General features: G+C 35.5%; 1 protein-coding gene across 2 annotated transcripts in view; it reads left to right on the forward strand.

The window, feature by feature from the left end:
* The window catches only part of LOC149880663 (uncharacterized), a 47193-nt gene that overhangs the window by 13767 nt on the left and 17946 nt on the right, over positions 1–15480 (forward strand). For both annotated transcript variants that reach the window (XR_016445761.1, XM_090069232.1), the window contains exon 4: positions 9357–9507. Coding sequence is in view for 1 of the 2 variants with exons in the window: in XM_090069232.1 (XP_089925358.1) it covers positions 9357–9507 (151 nt within the window). In the remaining variant the exon portion in view is untranslated. The remainder of the gene's footprint in view (positions 1–9356; positions 9508–15480) is intronic.

Consider the following 15480-nt stretch of genomic DNA (forward strand, 5'->3'; position numbering starts at 1 on the left):
CTGGGATTGAAAAAGTTGATTATTTCGAGTACCTTCTAACAAATCTCGATTTAAATGCTTCAGGATTGATCACTTTTGAGATTGGTTGCCAGTCTGTGCAGACACTTCCGTCAGAGGCTTACATTCTCGTCGAAGGAGTTCTAAAAAAGCTGACGGAGCTGCTTACACAGCAGCAGACAAAATTACCTTGGTGAACAACGTAATAATGTATTTGTTCAGCGACGTCACTTATGACTTATCAGGACAACAAGTGGAAAGAGTCATGTATCCAGGTCAAGGAACAACCATGCTTGGATTGTTAAAATATCCTTATGGTTTTCAGCTTGCAGATGATTTGAAGCAAATGTGGTAGAAAGACACTTCAAACGCCACTGGAACCACAGGATTCAACGTCAGACGAGACCACTTGTTCGCAGACACTACATCCATTGGGTCTTTTTCGTTCAAAAAACACATTTTTGGTTTTTTTAAAACACATTTTTGGTTTTTGTGAAACTTATGACAAAGTTGTTTATGGATTCAGACACACCATCACCTTTACAGAGAAAGAATATGACGACGCCATTTTTAGAGCTGGGACTGTTGCTGCGGGAATGATCGACATTAAAAAATTCAGACTTTTTATGCCGAGTATTGACTTAGATATTTTGAAGAAAGCCGAATTCATGCATTTAATGACGAAGAAAATTTCTGTTCCAGTTGCATATAAGGCAAACAAAGTCGAAAGGCAAGCCATTCTAGCTGGTATTGCAGAATTTACCTGGACTCTCGGAAGAATCACGGACAAAAGCGTTCCTAGATATATCATATTCGGACTTCAGACAAACAGACCTTCCAGTCAAACCGCAAATCCAGCCGTTTTCGATCATTGTGATGTCAACAATTTTTACGTGACCGTCAATGGGATAAAGTATCCAAATTACAATTACGACTTGAATTTTGGAGAAAAGAAAATTGTCATGGCTCATTCTGTCGCGTTCTCTTTTGTCGAAAAATATTATGGCACAAACGAACTTAATTGTCAATCTGGCTTGTCTCTTCTTGAATATAAAAATTTGTTTCCATTGTTCTTTTTCGATATTAGCAAGCAAAAAGAAAGAGTTGTCTCTGAAACGGCCGAATTGGTTGTAAACCTTAAATTTCGAACAGCAACGCCAGATAGCACCGTTATATTTGCAGTGATCATTTCCGACAAATTGATTAAATTTGTTTCAGACGGAACAAAATGAATGCTGTTTATTAGATTCTTTTAGAATAAATCTTGACAAAAATGAATTAAACAAATTTTTTTTCTTTTTAAGAATAAAAACATGAGATTCACAAAAAGTTATCTGAAAAAATTGCTGAGGGAAAATGGAGTCACAAAACTTCAAACAATTTGTTGACTTTGATGATGATTGCGGTTGAGAACAATCTGATCAGCAAAGATTTGCTTTTGGAAGGTGCAAAAGAAGACAGACTTGTATGCCGACCAAAAAAAGAAGTGAAAACGGAAAAGGTGAAAACGGAAAAGGTGAAAACGGAAAAGGTGAAAACGGAAAAGGTGAAAACGGAAAAGGTGAAAACGGAAAAGGTGAAAACGGAAAAGGTGAAAACGGAAAAGGTGAAAACGGAAAAGGTGAAAACGGAAAAGGTGAAAACGGAAAAGGTGAAAACGGAAAAGGTGAAAACGGAAAAGGTGAAAACGGAAAAGGTGAAAACGGAAAAGGTGAAAACGGAAAAGGTGAAAACGGAAAAGGTGAAAACGGAAATAGTGAAACAAGAAAATGTGAAAAAACCGATTGACCCAAAATACGAGAGACTTGGTTTAATTCGAAAAAACCTGTGACTGTGAAAATAACCAACGTTAACACTGGGGAGGTTGTTGAATACGAATCCTTTTACAAAGCGATGAAAAAAACGGGGGACGGATGGAGATATTTGGAGCGTCGAGATGGAAAAGTGGACAATGGAATCAAGATTGAAATTTTAAATTCTGAAAAACTCGAAAACCGTAAAAACAACAAAGTCGAAAAAAATTGAAAAAAAAAACGACAAAGTCTGAAAATTTTTTTAACTAGAAAAAGTTAAAAAAATTTTCTTGACATAATAAAATGAAAAAAATTGATTTTGAGTTAAATAATTTTCTTGGCATAATAAAAATGGAAAACGAAACGTTAAAGAAATTGCGAGAAATTGCCAAAGTCCAAAAATTGAAAAATTATTCAAAGATGCAAAAGGATGATCTCGTAAAAAAATTAAACGCAACATCATCTCAAAGCTGCATACTTTCATGGGTTGTTAAAAAACTGGCTCTTGCTCCTCGTCCTGTAATCACACAGCGTCCAATTGTTCAAAAGCCTATCATCGCTCCAAAACCATCCACAATTCCACCGAGACCTGTTGTTGTGAGGTCAAACATGTTAAAACCTCCTCTTGCTCCAAAACCATCTCATTTGCAAAATCCTTCTGTTCAAAGACCGGTTCATGCTCATCGCCCCGTCGTTCAAAGACCTGTTCGCGCTACTCAACCAGTCGTTCAAAAACCCGTTTCAAGACTTGTTATTGCTCCGCGACCAATTGATCAAAGACCCGTTTCGAGACCGGTTCCTGATGAAAGACCTACAGTTGTGAGACTGGTTAAACCTACACAAAGGTCTTTTGTAAGGTTTGTTGTTGGACCTGATACTAAGCCGGTCATTTCTCCGAAACAATCCATTATTCCACCAAGGCCTGTTGTTGCGAGATCTGACGTGTTAAAGCCTCCTCTTACTCCAAAACCATCTCACTTACAAAATCCTGCTGTTCAAAAACCGGTTATTGCTCCGCGTCGAATTTCTAATTTATTTTCAAGATTGTCAACAGCTGAAAAAAATGCCATCGTCAACAGTTTTAATAGCGCTCTTAAGTCAATTGATCCTTACGTTAAAGAGGCTGCGAAGAAAAAAGTGAAAGATGCGATCAAAAAAAAAATAAAGTCGATCGTATTCCACAAACCAGCCACTGCTACTAGACCGATTGTCAAAAAACCGGTTCCAGCTCCTCATCCCGTCAGACCACGCATTCATTTTCAATTGACCAATCACGCGTTAAGAAATGTTGCCAAACAATTTTCGCATCAAGTCGAAGGAAATCATCATGACGCTTCTTCCTTTTTAGGTTCGGCAAAAAACGGTGCGATGAAAATTCTTCAAGAAAATAAAAATAAAAAAGCGTACATTGTTTTGATTTGCGAGATGTCGTGTGTGAGCATTACGACTGGAGATGAAGTGTCTCGAACTCTCTCTTTTTCGTCAAAATTTGGAATTATTTTGGAGTCGACGGATTTGGGAGAATTTTACGACACAGCAAAAGATAAAATCCTTGAAAACATGGTCAAATACAACAAAATGGGTTCGAATTGCAGAGTGTCTGCCATCTTGAAAATGGATATTAACTTGATTGATTACAATCCAATAAGCGCGAGGTCATACATTCCTCTTGACGATTTTTTGGAGAGAAAAAAAGCAATCATCAACATGGTCAACGAAGATAACGAATGTTTCAAATGGTGCTTCTCAAGGTTTTTAAACATGAAGGAAAAACACAATGAAAGAATTGATAAAGACTTGATTAAAAAATCGAAATTGGGAAGGGATTGAATTTCCTGTCAACCTCGATCAAATCAAAAAATTTGAAAAAAATAATCCAGAAATCAGCGTTAACGTTTTTGGGTACGAAAATAAATCCATTACCCTTTACGAATATCGAAATGTGAACAGAAAAAATGAAATAGATTTGCTGCTCATTTCAGACGAAAAAACAAATCGTTATTGCCTGATCAAAAATCTAAGTCGATTGATCTCATCGCAGTCATCCACACATCATGGCAAAAAATATTTTTGCAGAAATTGTTTGCAAGGGATGAATAGCGAGAAAGATCTTTCAAAACATTCGACTTATTGCAAAGAGAACAGCTCGGAACGAATCGAACTTCCAAAAAAAGGAACAACCATTCAGTTTAAAAACAAAAACAGGACAATGAGGGTTCCGTTTGTCGTTTACGCAGATTTTGAAAGTTTCAACACACCAATCAACACTTGCGTCCCAACAAGTCTTACACAAAACAGTACCAAAAACACACTCCGAGTTCGTTCTGTTATTTTATAAAATGCTTTGACAAAACCGTTTACAAAGGAAATCCTGTGACTTTTACCGCAACGAGAGAAACGGACGTTGTTGCAAAAATATTTGTGGAGATGCTCGAAAAAGACATTACTGAAATTTGCGATATGACAAAATTTCCAAAAAAGATGATCATAACCAATGAGGATAAAAATAATTTCAATTCTTCAAAAGTGTGCCACATTTGCGAAGAAAATCTCGAAGATGACAAAGTGCAAGACCACAGCCATTTGACTGGAAAGTACCGAGGAGCTGCTCACAAAAAATGCAACTTGGATTATAAAATTCCAAAATTCTTCCCTGTTGTATTTCACAACTCATCAGGTTACGGCAGCCACCTGTTCATCAAGAAATTGTCTGGTGGAAAATTAAGCTGCATCCCAAACAACGAGGAAAAGTACATCAGTTTCACAAAAGAAATAAAAATGGGAGAATTTGAAAAAGATGGAAAGACTATAGACATTAAACGAGAATTAAGATTTATCTACAGCTTCAGATTCATGGATAGAGACATGCAAGGAAAACTGGCAAGATAAAAAAGGGAATGGATGTAAATGTAAAACAAATTGTAAAGATTGTGCTTATAGAAGATCTAAAAAAGGAGATGAAATGTGTAGAAACCTTAATTTAATATATAGTGGAGAAAAACGAGATTTGTTACTAAGAAAAGGTGTTAACCCTTATGATTGGATGGACTCGATTGAAAAGTTTTCTGAAACTCAATTACCTCCAATAGAAGCATTCTTCTCAAAACTCAACGATGAAGGAATAAGCGATGAGGATTATTCACACACCAAAACGGTTTGGAACGAATTTGGTCGTAAAACATTCAGAGATTATCACAATTTGTACAACATGTCAGACGTTTTTGCGTAAAAAATTACAAACTTGACCCTGCTTAGTATTACACATCCTCCAGATTGGCTTGGGACGCTGCTTTAAAATGACAAAAATAAAATTGGAGTTGTTAAGCGATTCCAACATGATTATAATGACCAAAAAAGGAACCCGTGGAGGAATCAGCATGATTTCGAACCGACTTGGAAAATCAAACAACAAATACATGGGGGATTCGTTTGACCCTAGCAAAGAGTCAACCTTCATTCAATACTTGGACGCAAACAATTTGTACGGATGGGCTATGAGCAAACCTCTTCCAACCCACGGTTTCGAATGGATGACTGCTGATTAACATTCCGATTGGAAATCGATTCCGTGCGTATTGGAAGTCGATTTGGATTATCCAGAAAGTCTTCACGACGAGCACAACGATTACCCTTTGGCTCCTGAAAGAATGACCATCGAAAAAGTGGACAAACTCGTTCCAAATTTAAACGACAAAAAGAATTACGTCCTTCACAGCGAAAACCTAAAGTTGTATGAACGATTGGGAATGAAAATTTCAAAGGTACACAGAGGAATAAAATTTTAAGAGCAGGATTGGTTAAAAAAATACAATGACCTCAACGCCAATTTAAGAACAAAAGGCACAAACGACTTTGAGAAGAATTTTTTCAAGCTGATGAATAATTCTGTCTTTGGAAAAACCATGGAAAACATTGAAAAGCGAGTGGACGTGAGACTTCTGACAAAAATGGAAGAAGCTGCGAAATTGTCGTCCAAACCAAATTACGACCGACACACGATTTTCGATGAAAACTTAATCGTCATTCACATGAAAAGAACAAAACTCTTTTACAACAAACCGATTTATTTGGGAATGTCCATTTTGGATTTGAGTAAAACTTTGATGTTTGAATTTCATTATGATTACATCAAAAAAATGTATTTAGATCGGGCAAAATTGTTGATGACAGACACGGACTCGTTGATTTATGAAATAAAAACGGAAGATTTTTACAAAGACATTGCTAAGGATGTAGAAAGCAAATTCGGTACGAGTGAATTTAACAAAAAACATTCCGCCATTCAAAGCTTCGGATTCAAGGTTGGTGCAAACAAAAAAGCCATTGGGATGTTCAAAGACGAAACCGGAGCAAAGCAAATTGAAGAATTTGTTGGTCTACGGTCGAAATTGTACTCTTACAAACTACATGAAAAAGAGCACAAAAGATGCAAAGGAGTCAAAAAAAATTCGTCAAAACGGTTGATCGCAGAGTGCAGAGAGACAATCGCAAAGAACAAAAAAATTGAAAGTTCGTCAAAAAGGTTGATCGCGGAGTGCAGAGAGACTATCGCAAAGAACAAAGGATTTTAAAAAAACTTTAACAAAATAAAAAAAAATGAGTGACAAAAGGATAAATGTGGTAGGAATTATATTGCCGAACGAGGCTTTAACAAATTTTCCATTGATAAAGGCAGCAAAAAAACTGAAATTAAAAACTTTAGAGGAGTTTTTGTCAGAGTTGAATTGCCAAAATAGGCAATGAAAAAAGAATGCGGGAATGTCAATACGGGGGATTCAAGCACAGAAGGATTTCATTGGGTGTGCTGGTACAAAGACGGAAACGAAAAGTTCAGCTTTGACTCTTACGCCCAACCCCCTCTCGTCGAGCTCGTCGACTATTTAAAAAGTCCCGTCTTTTACAACACCGAAAGGGTTCAATTTGGAAACACGTCTTACTGTGGTCACTTATGTCTTTACGTCTTAAAAAAATGTGAAGAGGGAAAAAACTTTCAAGACATCGTCAACACCTTTTGGTGATTGCAATCGAATTTAAAAAATTTTGTCCATTTAAAAATGATTGATAAATTAACAGACGCGAATTCAGCGTTTATTTCGACAATCTTTCAACAGACTCTACAAGCAACGTTTTTATTAAAACGGACGGTTCCAGCACAATCCAATGATTTTGTTTGAATTGAAATGAATGTCTGCATCACTGCAGACATTCATTTCAATTCAAACAAAATCATTAATCTGGCAGAACCAACTAACTCACACGACGCCGCCACGAAAAATTACGTGGATTCGTTGGGAGGAACTGGCACGGTGATTGGAGCTGCGGACTTGGATTTAAATTTTCACAAAGCGATCAACTTGAACGAACCAACAAATCTTCATGATGCCGCTACAAAAAATTACGTCGACGTCAGCTCGAGCATGCGCATCAAAACGGACGGGTCAAGCACCATTACTGGAGACTTGGATTTAAATTCTCATAAATTGATAAACGTCTCTGATCCAATCACTTCTCACGACGCTGCCACAAAAGGTTACGTGGACACTCGAGTGGCTTATTCGAGCATCAATTACTCAGACATTAATATGACGTCGCACAAATTGACTAATTAGGCCGAGCCCACTTCAGCCTCAGATTCAGCCAGAAAAAATTATGTGAAAACGCATTCAGGAGGAACTTCAGTGGGCACCGCGGACTTGGATTTAAATTCCCATAATTTGATCAATGTGCTTAATACGTCAAATGCGCAAAACGGAGCGACAAAAAGTTACGCAGACGCCTTGTCACAAAAATCTAACTTTTTAGGACTTGTTCCCAATTCAAGCTTTTCATCCTTGGGGTTAAAGTCGCAAATTGTAGCAGGATCGACCACTGCACCAGTCTTCAGCTACATAGACGGTCCTGGAGTTTTGAGAAGGTTATGGCTAGCCATGAGTGGAACCGGAACAAACGTCCCTGGACATGTCTTTCTTCGAATATTAGCAGACGGAGACATTAGAGTTGGGAATTATTCAATGGTCACAGACGTTATTGGTGTGGATAGTGTAGCCCTTGCTTGCGACTTGCTCTTTTCCCCTCTCGGAGGACCAGCTTACGCCAACTATTTGCAAGGATGCAACGTTTTAAGCACCACTTCCTTGGGAGGATATTTTACCGTCGACTTACCGTATTCAACAAACTTGACCATCCAATTGGTCAATAATAATACCACGACCATCACTTACTGGATTCAACCCTTTATTTCTACATTATTCTTCATCCCTCCTCTTCTCTTCTCCGTTAAATTGTACTCGAGGACGTTCAGATATCTAAACACAACTTACGGAAACAAATATGTTTTGCTAAACACCACAGGATAAGGAAATTGCGTTTTTCTGATAATACATCAGGATGCACGTCATCGGTTTCTCTAAAAACTGGTGGGAGTCCAGAGTCAGAATGTACGATGGAAATTTACCTCCAGGCAACGGCACTGTCCTCAACCCCTGGACACCTTACAATGCAAACAATTACAACACTTTCCCTGGGTACGACGGAGGCAGCAAATGCATCTTTTCCTCATCTCGACTGGAAGATTTTTACTTGTCTTCGTGGAATGGGATAAAATTAACCTCGTTTAACAACAAATCGTCAGAGCTGTTGTACCAATTCACCGCCTCCATCGGCTCCACCACCACCATTTCCTTTCACAGAGATTTTGCAGAATCAGACTCCATGCCCAGCGTCGCAGCTGGCAGAAGGCTCGTCGTCACGCTTAACTTTGGCGACGCGCAAGTCGGGCAATCCGGAAGCTTTTACTTTCTTCTTGGACAAGCGTATTATTACGCCTAATTCTAAACCTTTTTAAATTTAATTTTGTGAAAATTTTGACTTAAAGAATTTTTTGGCACATTAAAAATGAATTCCATTGAAACTCCGAGAAATAAAGTGTCTCAAGATCCCATTCAAATTTTAAAAAATAAAGGAATCAAATGGCGGGAGATAGAAATTTACAAATCAATCATCAAAACAAAAAAAGAATAAGACCAAAGAAAAAAAGAAAAAAAAGTTTTTCGTGCAAGAAAATTTAAACACCTTTACAAAAATCAAAACCTTTCATTAAGCGTTCTCACATGAAAAAAATTATAATCAATTTACATGAAAAAATGTTTTGACCCAGAAAATTTTTACCGCGAGGAAGAAAAAAATGATTTTGTCCCAGAACTCCCAATGCCTAGTATTATTATTACTATCATTATTATTATTATTATTATTATTATTATTATTATTATTATTATTATTATTATTATTATTATTATTATTATTATTGTTATTATTATTATTATTATTATTATTATTATTATTATTATTATTATTATTATTATTATTATTATTATTGTTATTATTATTATTATTATTGTTATTATTATTATTATTATTATTATTATTATTATTATTATTATTATTATTATTATTATTATTATTATTATCATTATTAATATTTTTATTATTACTATTATTTACATTATTATTGTTATTGTTATTAACAGGTTTTTATATTAAAAATGCTTTTTTTTGTAATTTTTTTAGTCAGAAAAGCCAAGCAAGCCAATTAAAAATGGAAACTTTTATAATGGTTGTAAGCTTTTTGAGTGTCCTGAAGGCTTAGGTTACATTACCACAGATATGAGTTCCTTGCATGTAGTTGAAGGAAATGAAGGATTTGTAATGATTACTAATAGTAAGATCAAGTTTATTTTTTAAGTTATTTATTAAACAACTAATTTATAAATTTTTAAGCTTGTATTTTTCTATCTTTGGTAAAACATTTACTTAATACATTTAAAAAATGAAAATGCTTCAGTTTCGTTTTGATTCATTTAAACATTGATTAAAGAAATTTGTTTAAACAGAAGATGAGTAAGTTTCACCTCTTGTCTCATTTTTTTTTTTTCATTCCTAATGTTTTTTTTGATGGTACTACTACACACAGCCGATACCAGCTCATTGATACCTTTCCTATACTTAAGGGTTTGAAGATATCGTTGTGTAATTAAATGTAATTTCCTATACTTAAGGGGTTGAAGATGTCGTTGTGTAATTAAGTGTAAAAAAGTGTAATTAGATTGTGTGAGTCATTGATCCTTTCCTATACTTAATCCTAACATGTAATATGGTGAAATTAGATTCTAGCGTATTGATATATTTCTATACTTAATCCTAACATGCAAGATAGCGTCGTGTTTTTTTCCTCAATGTTAAGTAATGGATCTGATTTTGTAGTGTCCGAGAGCTAGCGTGTGAATTTCGTCTTTTAAGATAAACCTTTTGTCGTCGTTAGCGCTGAGAGCCACTTTGTTAACTTCTTCAGTGTAAATGTTATGTTTATGTGATCGTATAACGTTCATGGTTGCGAGCTTTTTTGTCTTGTTCATTAAGCAGTCTTTATAATCTTGATGAGTGATGTGTTTTTGAACCACTTTATTTTTAACCCCTTTACATTTTTTGTGTTCATCTTTAGCGATCTTGTAAGAGTATAGCTTAGGACGAAGTCCAACAAACTCTTTAATTAGTCTACCAGCAGCCTCATCTTTGAACTTGCCTATAACTTTTTTATTTTTAAACCCAATATCAAATCCAAAGTTTTGAACGGCAGGATGATCTTTTGCGAATTCGCTCGTGTCAAATTTAGCTTCAACATCGTTGGCAACGTCTTGATAAAAATCATCCGTTTCGATTTCATAGATGAGTGAGTCAGTATCGGTCATGAGTAGTTTTGCACGATCACCGTATTTAGGTTTCATGTAGTCATAGTGGTGTTCAAACATGAGAATTTTGCTTATGTCTAGAACACACAATCCTAAGTAAACGGGTTTGTCGTAAGTGACTTGCGTTTTCTTCATATGAATCGCAACAAGGTTTTCATCAAAAATGGTGTACCGATCATATTTAGGATTTTTGGATAATTTTAAGACTTCTTTTCTTGTGGTGACTAGTTTAATATCAACATGTTTTAGAATATTCTCCATGGTTTTTCCAAAGACAGAGTTGTTCATGAGTTTAAAAAAGTCCTTTTCAAACTTGTTTTTAGCTTTTGCTCTTAATGCGGTGTTGAGATCGATGTATTGTTTCATAAAAGGTTCTTCTTCAAAGGTAATACCTCGATGAATTTTGGTAACGATCAATCCAAGTCGTTCATATAGTTTTAGACTTTCATAGTGAATAGCATATTTTTCCTTGTTGTTTAAATTAGGAACCAGCTTGTCCACTTTATTAATTTTTAGTCTTTCAGGAGCCAAAGGATAGTCGTTGTGTAAATCGTGTAGGCTTTCAGGATAATCCAAGTCCACTTCGAGAATACAAGGCATGGATTTCCAATTTAAAAGTTCATCTTCAGTCATCCATCTGAATCCTCTAACAGGAAGAGGTTTGCTCATTGCCCATCCATATAAATTATTAGCATCTAAATACTGAATGAATTTCGAAGGTTGTGAAGGATCATAATCACTCATGTATTTGTTGTTAGCAGTTCCATGTCGTTTGCTGATCATGCAAATTCCACCGCGTATCCCTCTTTGAACCATGAGAAGCATATCAATATCAGACAGAAGCTCTAACTGAATTCCAGTTAGTTTCAACATGGCATCCCAACCCAAACCGGGTGAGGTGTAATACCAAGCAGGGTCAAGCTTGTAATAGTTACAACATACGTCTCTGAAATTTTCAAAGATATCAGCAAGTATCAAGACGTCAGACATGTTGTACAGTTCTTGGTAATCTTTAAACGTTTTACATCCAAATATATTCCAAACGTTTTTTGCATGCGCATAGTCTTCACAGCTTATTTCCTCATCATTCAGTTTGGAATAGAATGCTTCAATAGGAGGTAATTGCGTTTCGGAGAACTTTTCAATCGAGTTCACCCATTCGTAAGGGTAAACGCCTTTTTTTCTTAATAAATCAAACTTTTCTCCAGAGTAATATTGAGCAACGTTTTTGCATTGGTCATCAGTCAGATTTTTAGCTAGATCTTCTAATTTACCAGCCATGAATCTGATGCTGTCAATAAACCTTAGCTCTTTCCATATTTCCTTTAGTTTACCTTTCTTATTAATAAATTCTCTCACTTTGATTTGTTTAGAGAAGCTGATATATTTTTCTTCATTGTTGGGTATGCAATTGAGTTTTCCGTTTTTTCCGCCTAATCTCTTGATGAACAAATGACTGTCATAGCCAGACAAATTATGGAAAATAATGGGAATGAATTTTGGAAGTTTATAATCCAAGTTGCATTTGTTATGAGCAGCACCACGGTACTTTCCGGTTAAATGACAATGGTCTAAGACTTTATCTCCGTTAAGATCTTTATTGCAAATATGACATAGGGTTGCAGTCTCAAAATTCTTTTCATCCTCAACCGTCATGACTTTCTTTTTTATTAAATCAATCCTGTCAAGAATATTTATAAGATCTGATTCAAGCATGGTTATGAACTTTTGAGCTACGTCATCCTCTTCGCTTTCTGCTGTGTACATGACCGGTTCTCCTTTGTAAAGGTTATCGTCAAAGCATTTGATGTAATAGCAGAAGGAGCTTGGAACGTGCTTTTGGTATTGTTTGGTGTATGACTCTTTATTATTATATTCAGTGTTATCATCGATGGGTTTGATGAAACTTTCAAAGTCTGCATATACAACGTATGGAACTTTCATACCCTTTTGATAGTTTTTAAACTGAACGGTCGTCCCTTCTTTAGGAAGATCGATTCTTACTGCATCGTTGTCATAACAATAAGGTTGATGATGTTGAAGCTTTTCTTCCTGGTCATAACCTTGCAAGCAATTTCTGCAATAATACATTTTGTGCTGATGTTTTGATGTTTGTGAAGACAAAAAGCGACTCAAACTTTTAATCACGCAATAATGGTCAGTGTCTTCGTTTGAAATAAACAACAAATCAACACAGTGCTTTCTATCTTTAAATTTAGATATTTTCAAAGGGTAAAGTTTTTTATTTTCATACCCAAAGACGTTAATGCTAATAGTTAGGTTATTCTTTTCAAACATGTCTATTTTATGGTAATTCACAGGAAATTCCATTCCATCCCAGTCTAGCTCTTCAGATTTTAGAATCAAGTCTTCATCAATTCTTTCGTTGTTTTTATTTTTCAGATTCAACGCTCGAGTGACTGACCATTTAAAGCATTGGTCGTCTTCGTTTTTCATGTTGATGATAGCATTTTTGTCTTTCAGCTCTTTAGACAGTTCAATATAGGAAGAACCGCTGAGAGGTTTATAATCGGTAAAGTTAATATCCATCCTTAAAATCTTAGATATAGTGCAATTAGATCCTAAAGCATTGTATTTGACACTACTTTCCAATACTTTTTCTTCCATTTCACCCATTAACTCTCTTACATCTGTAGCCGCTAGAATAATCTCTGATCTTGATGAAAAGCTTGCTTCCCGAGTCACTTCTTCACCAGTCATCATGCTTACAGATTTCATTTCGCACGTTATAATAATTCTTACCTTTGTATTCCTTTCTCCTTCCATGGTTTGAATGGCAGACTCTCTTACCAAATTAAAAAAGGAAGCAAGGTCTTGGTATCGAGAAGAAGGTCTATAAGAAAATTGTCTAACAGCTTGCTCCGCTGAATGTTCAGTCATTTTAAACTTTATCTTATAAGGTTTTGACACAGGCTGTTTATACACTGTTCTTAATACAAGTGATTTGATAGACTTTATCTTTTCATCGATTTGGCTCACTGTTTTGTTTACGTTCTTCTTCACTACTTCAGGAACGTAGGGCTCTATCCATTCTTTAATATCATTATACTTAGTTTTAACATAAGACGCCACACTTTTTGCAGCTGACGTCAGAGTTGAAATTAAACCAGGTCTTGGTGGAATGACTGGTCTAGGTGTCATGACAGGCGATGAATCTGAAACAGGTTCATCAAGAATCTGTTTTTGCAAATGAATTGGTTTCGGAGCAATAGGAGGTTTTACCACAGGTCTTGGTGGGATGATCGCTGGTTTTGGAGCGATGACTGGTTTTATCACTGCGGAAGGAACAAACCTTACTTTTGTAGGCTTTACAGAAACTTTTGTCGGCTTTACAGAAACTTTTACAGCTGGTCTAACAAACCTAACCACAGTAGACCTTTCAATAGCAGGCAACGGTCTTGCCTCAGTTGTTCGTCTACGAGCTGCAGGCTTTTGACCAATGACAGGTCTTGTTGTTCTTATAGCTTCAACAAGCTCTTCCCTAGTCATTCTGGTATAGCCTTTTATAGCTCTTTCTTCAGCATCCCTTCTTAATGATGCCATTGATACTTTTCGATCTTTAATAGTTTTACTTTCCATTTTTATTACGGAAAGATTTTTGTTTAAGCCGCTTTCAATTTTTTGCTCTTTGGCAGTAGTTTTTGCTTTTTGCTCTTTGGCAACAGTTTTATCACCCATTTTATTAGGGGAAATAAATTTTTTTTCGATGCATTCAATTTTTCGCTCTTTGGCAATTAATTCTGGTTTTGAAGAATAGATACTCATTTTTATTATACTAAGATTTTCTTTAAGTCATTTTCAATTTTTTAAATCTTGGCACACCTTTCAGCATATTTTCTTCTTCGAAAAGTTTTTTTACCGTTTTTTAATTCTTTTTGCGGGAGAATTAAAAACTTATGAAACAAGATAATTGGCAAAAATTTCGCTTATGGAGTCGTATACATGTGCTTGACCCGTTTCATCAAATCTAATCGTGTAATTCCTTCCCCACTCGTCATGTGCAGTAAATTCGCATCCAGCCGTATGAATTTCTTTGTCTTCATCAAACAGATGAGCACGTCCCATATCATCAAGTTCAATCACATACTTCCTTTCCATCTTTTTTAAATGCCGTGATTTTTTTTTTAAACCATTTCAATTTTTCAGCAACTTTCAAACTGTTGATCATACTTCCATTCTTCAAAGCCGGAATCAAAATCGACCAAAATAAGATTTCCATCTCTATCAAAACCGAGTGTATAAGAATCACCAAATTCATCAATCACATCATATTCGTCAACAAACACATATCGATTTCCAAGAACATCAATTAGATAACCAGATCCATCAATACTAAACATCTTTTTATTTATGCCAAGAATTTTATTTAAGTCAATTTTTTAACATGTTAAAAGTTAAAAAATCAATTTTGCTGCTTTTTACGTTTTTCAAGCTTTTCAGAATTTAAAAATTCAATCTTGATTCCATCATCCACCTTTCCATCTCGACGCTCTAAATATCTCCATCCACGTCCAGTTCCTGCCATCGCTTTGTAAAGAGACTTGTATTCAGTCACCTCACCCGTTTCAATGTTGGTTATTCTCACAGTGATGGGCTTTTTCTTAACAAAACTAAGCCATTCCCATTTTGGATCAACAGGTTTTTTTTCTTTTGGAGGAGGCTTTACTTTTTTTGCTTTTGCTCTTTCTAAAATCGCATCTTTACTGATCAAATTATTTTCAACCGCAAGCATCATCAACGTTATTAAATCATCTGCTGTTTTACTAACACCGTTTTCATTCAGCAAATTTTTCAAATACGATGTTGTATATCTCATTTTTATTATACCAAGATTTTTTTAAGTCAATTCAATTTTTTTATCTTTTGAGCTAATAACAGGTCTTGTGTTTTTTATTGCTTTCACAAGCTCATCCTTTTTCATTTCC

This window comes from Hydra viridissima, unplaced genomic scaffold (genome assembly GCF_058129835.1).
Source record: "Hydra viridissima isolate aposymbiotic clone 2 unplaced genomic scaffold, HvirCarnegie_v1 scaffold_12, whole genome shotgun sequence".
Lineage (NCBI taxonomy): Eukaryota > Metazoa > Cnidaria > Hydrozoa > Anthoathecata > Hydridae > Hydra > Hydra viridissima.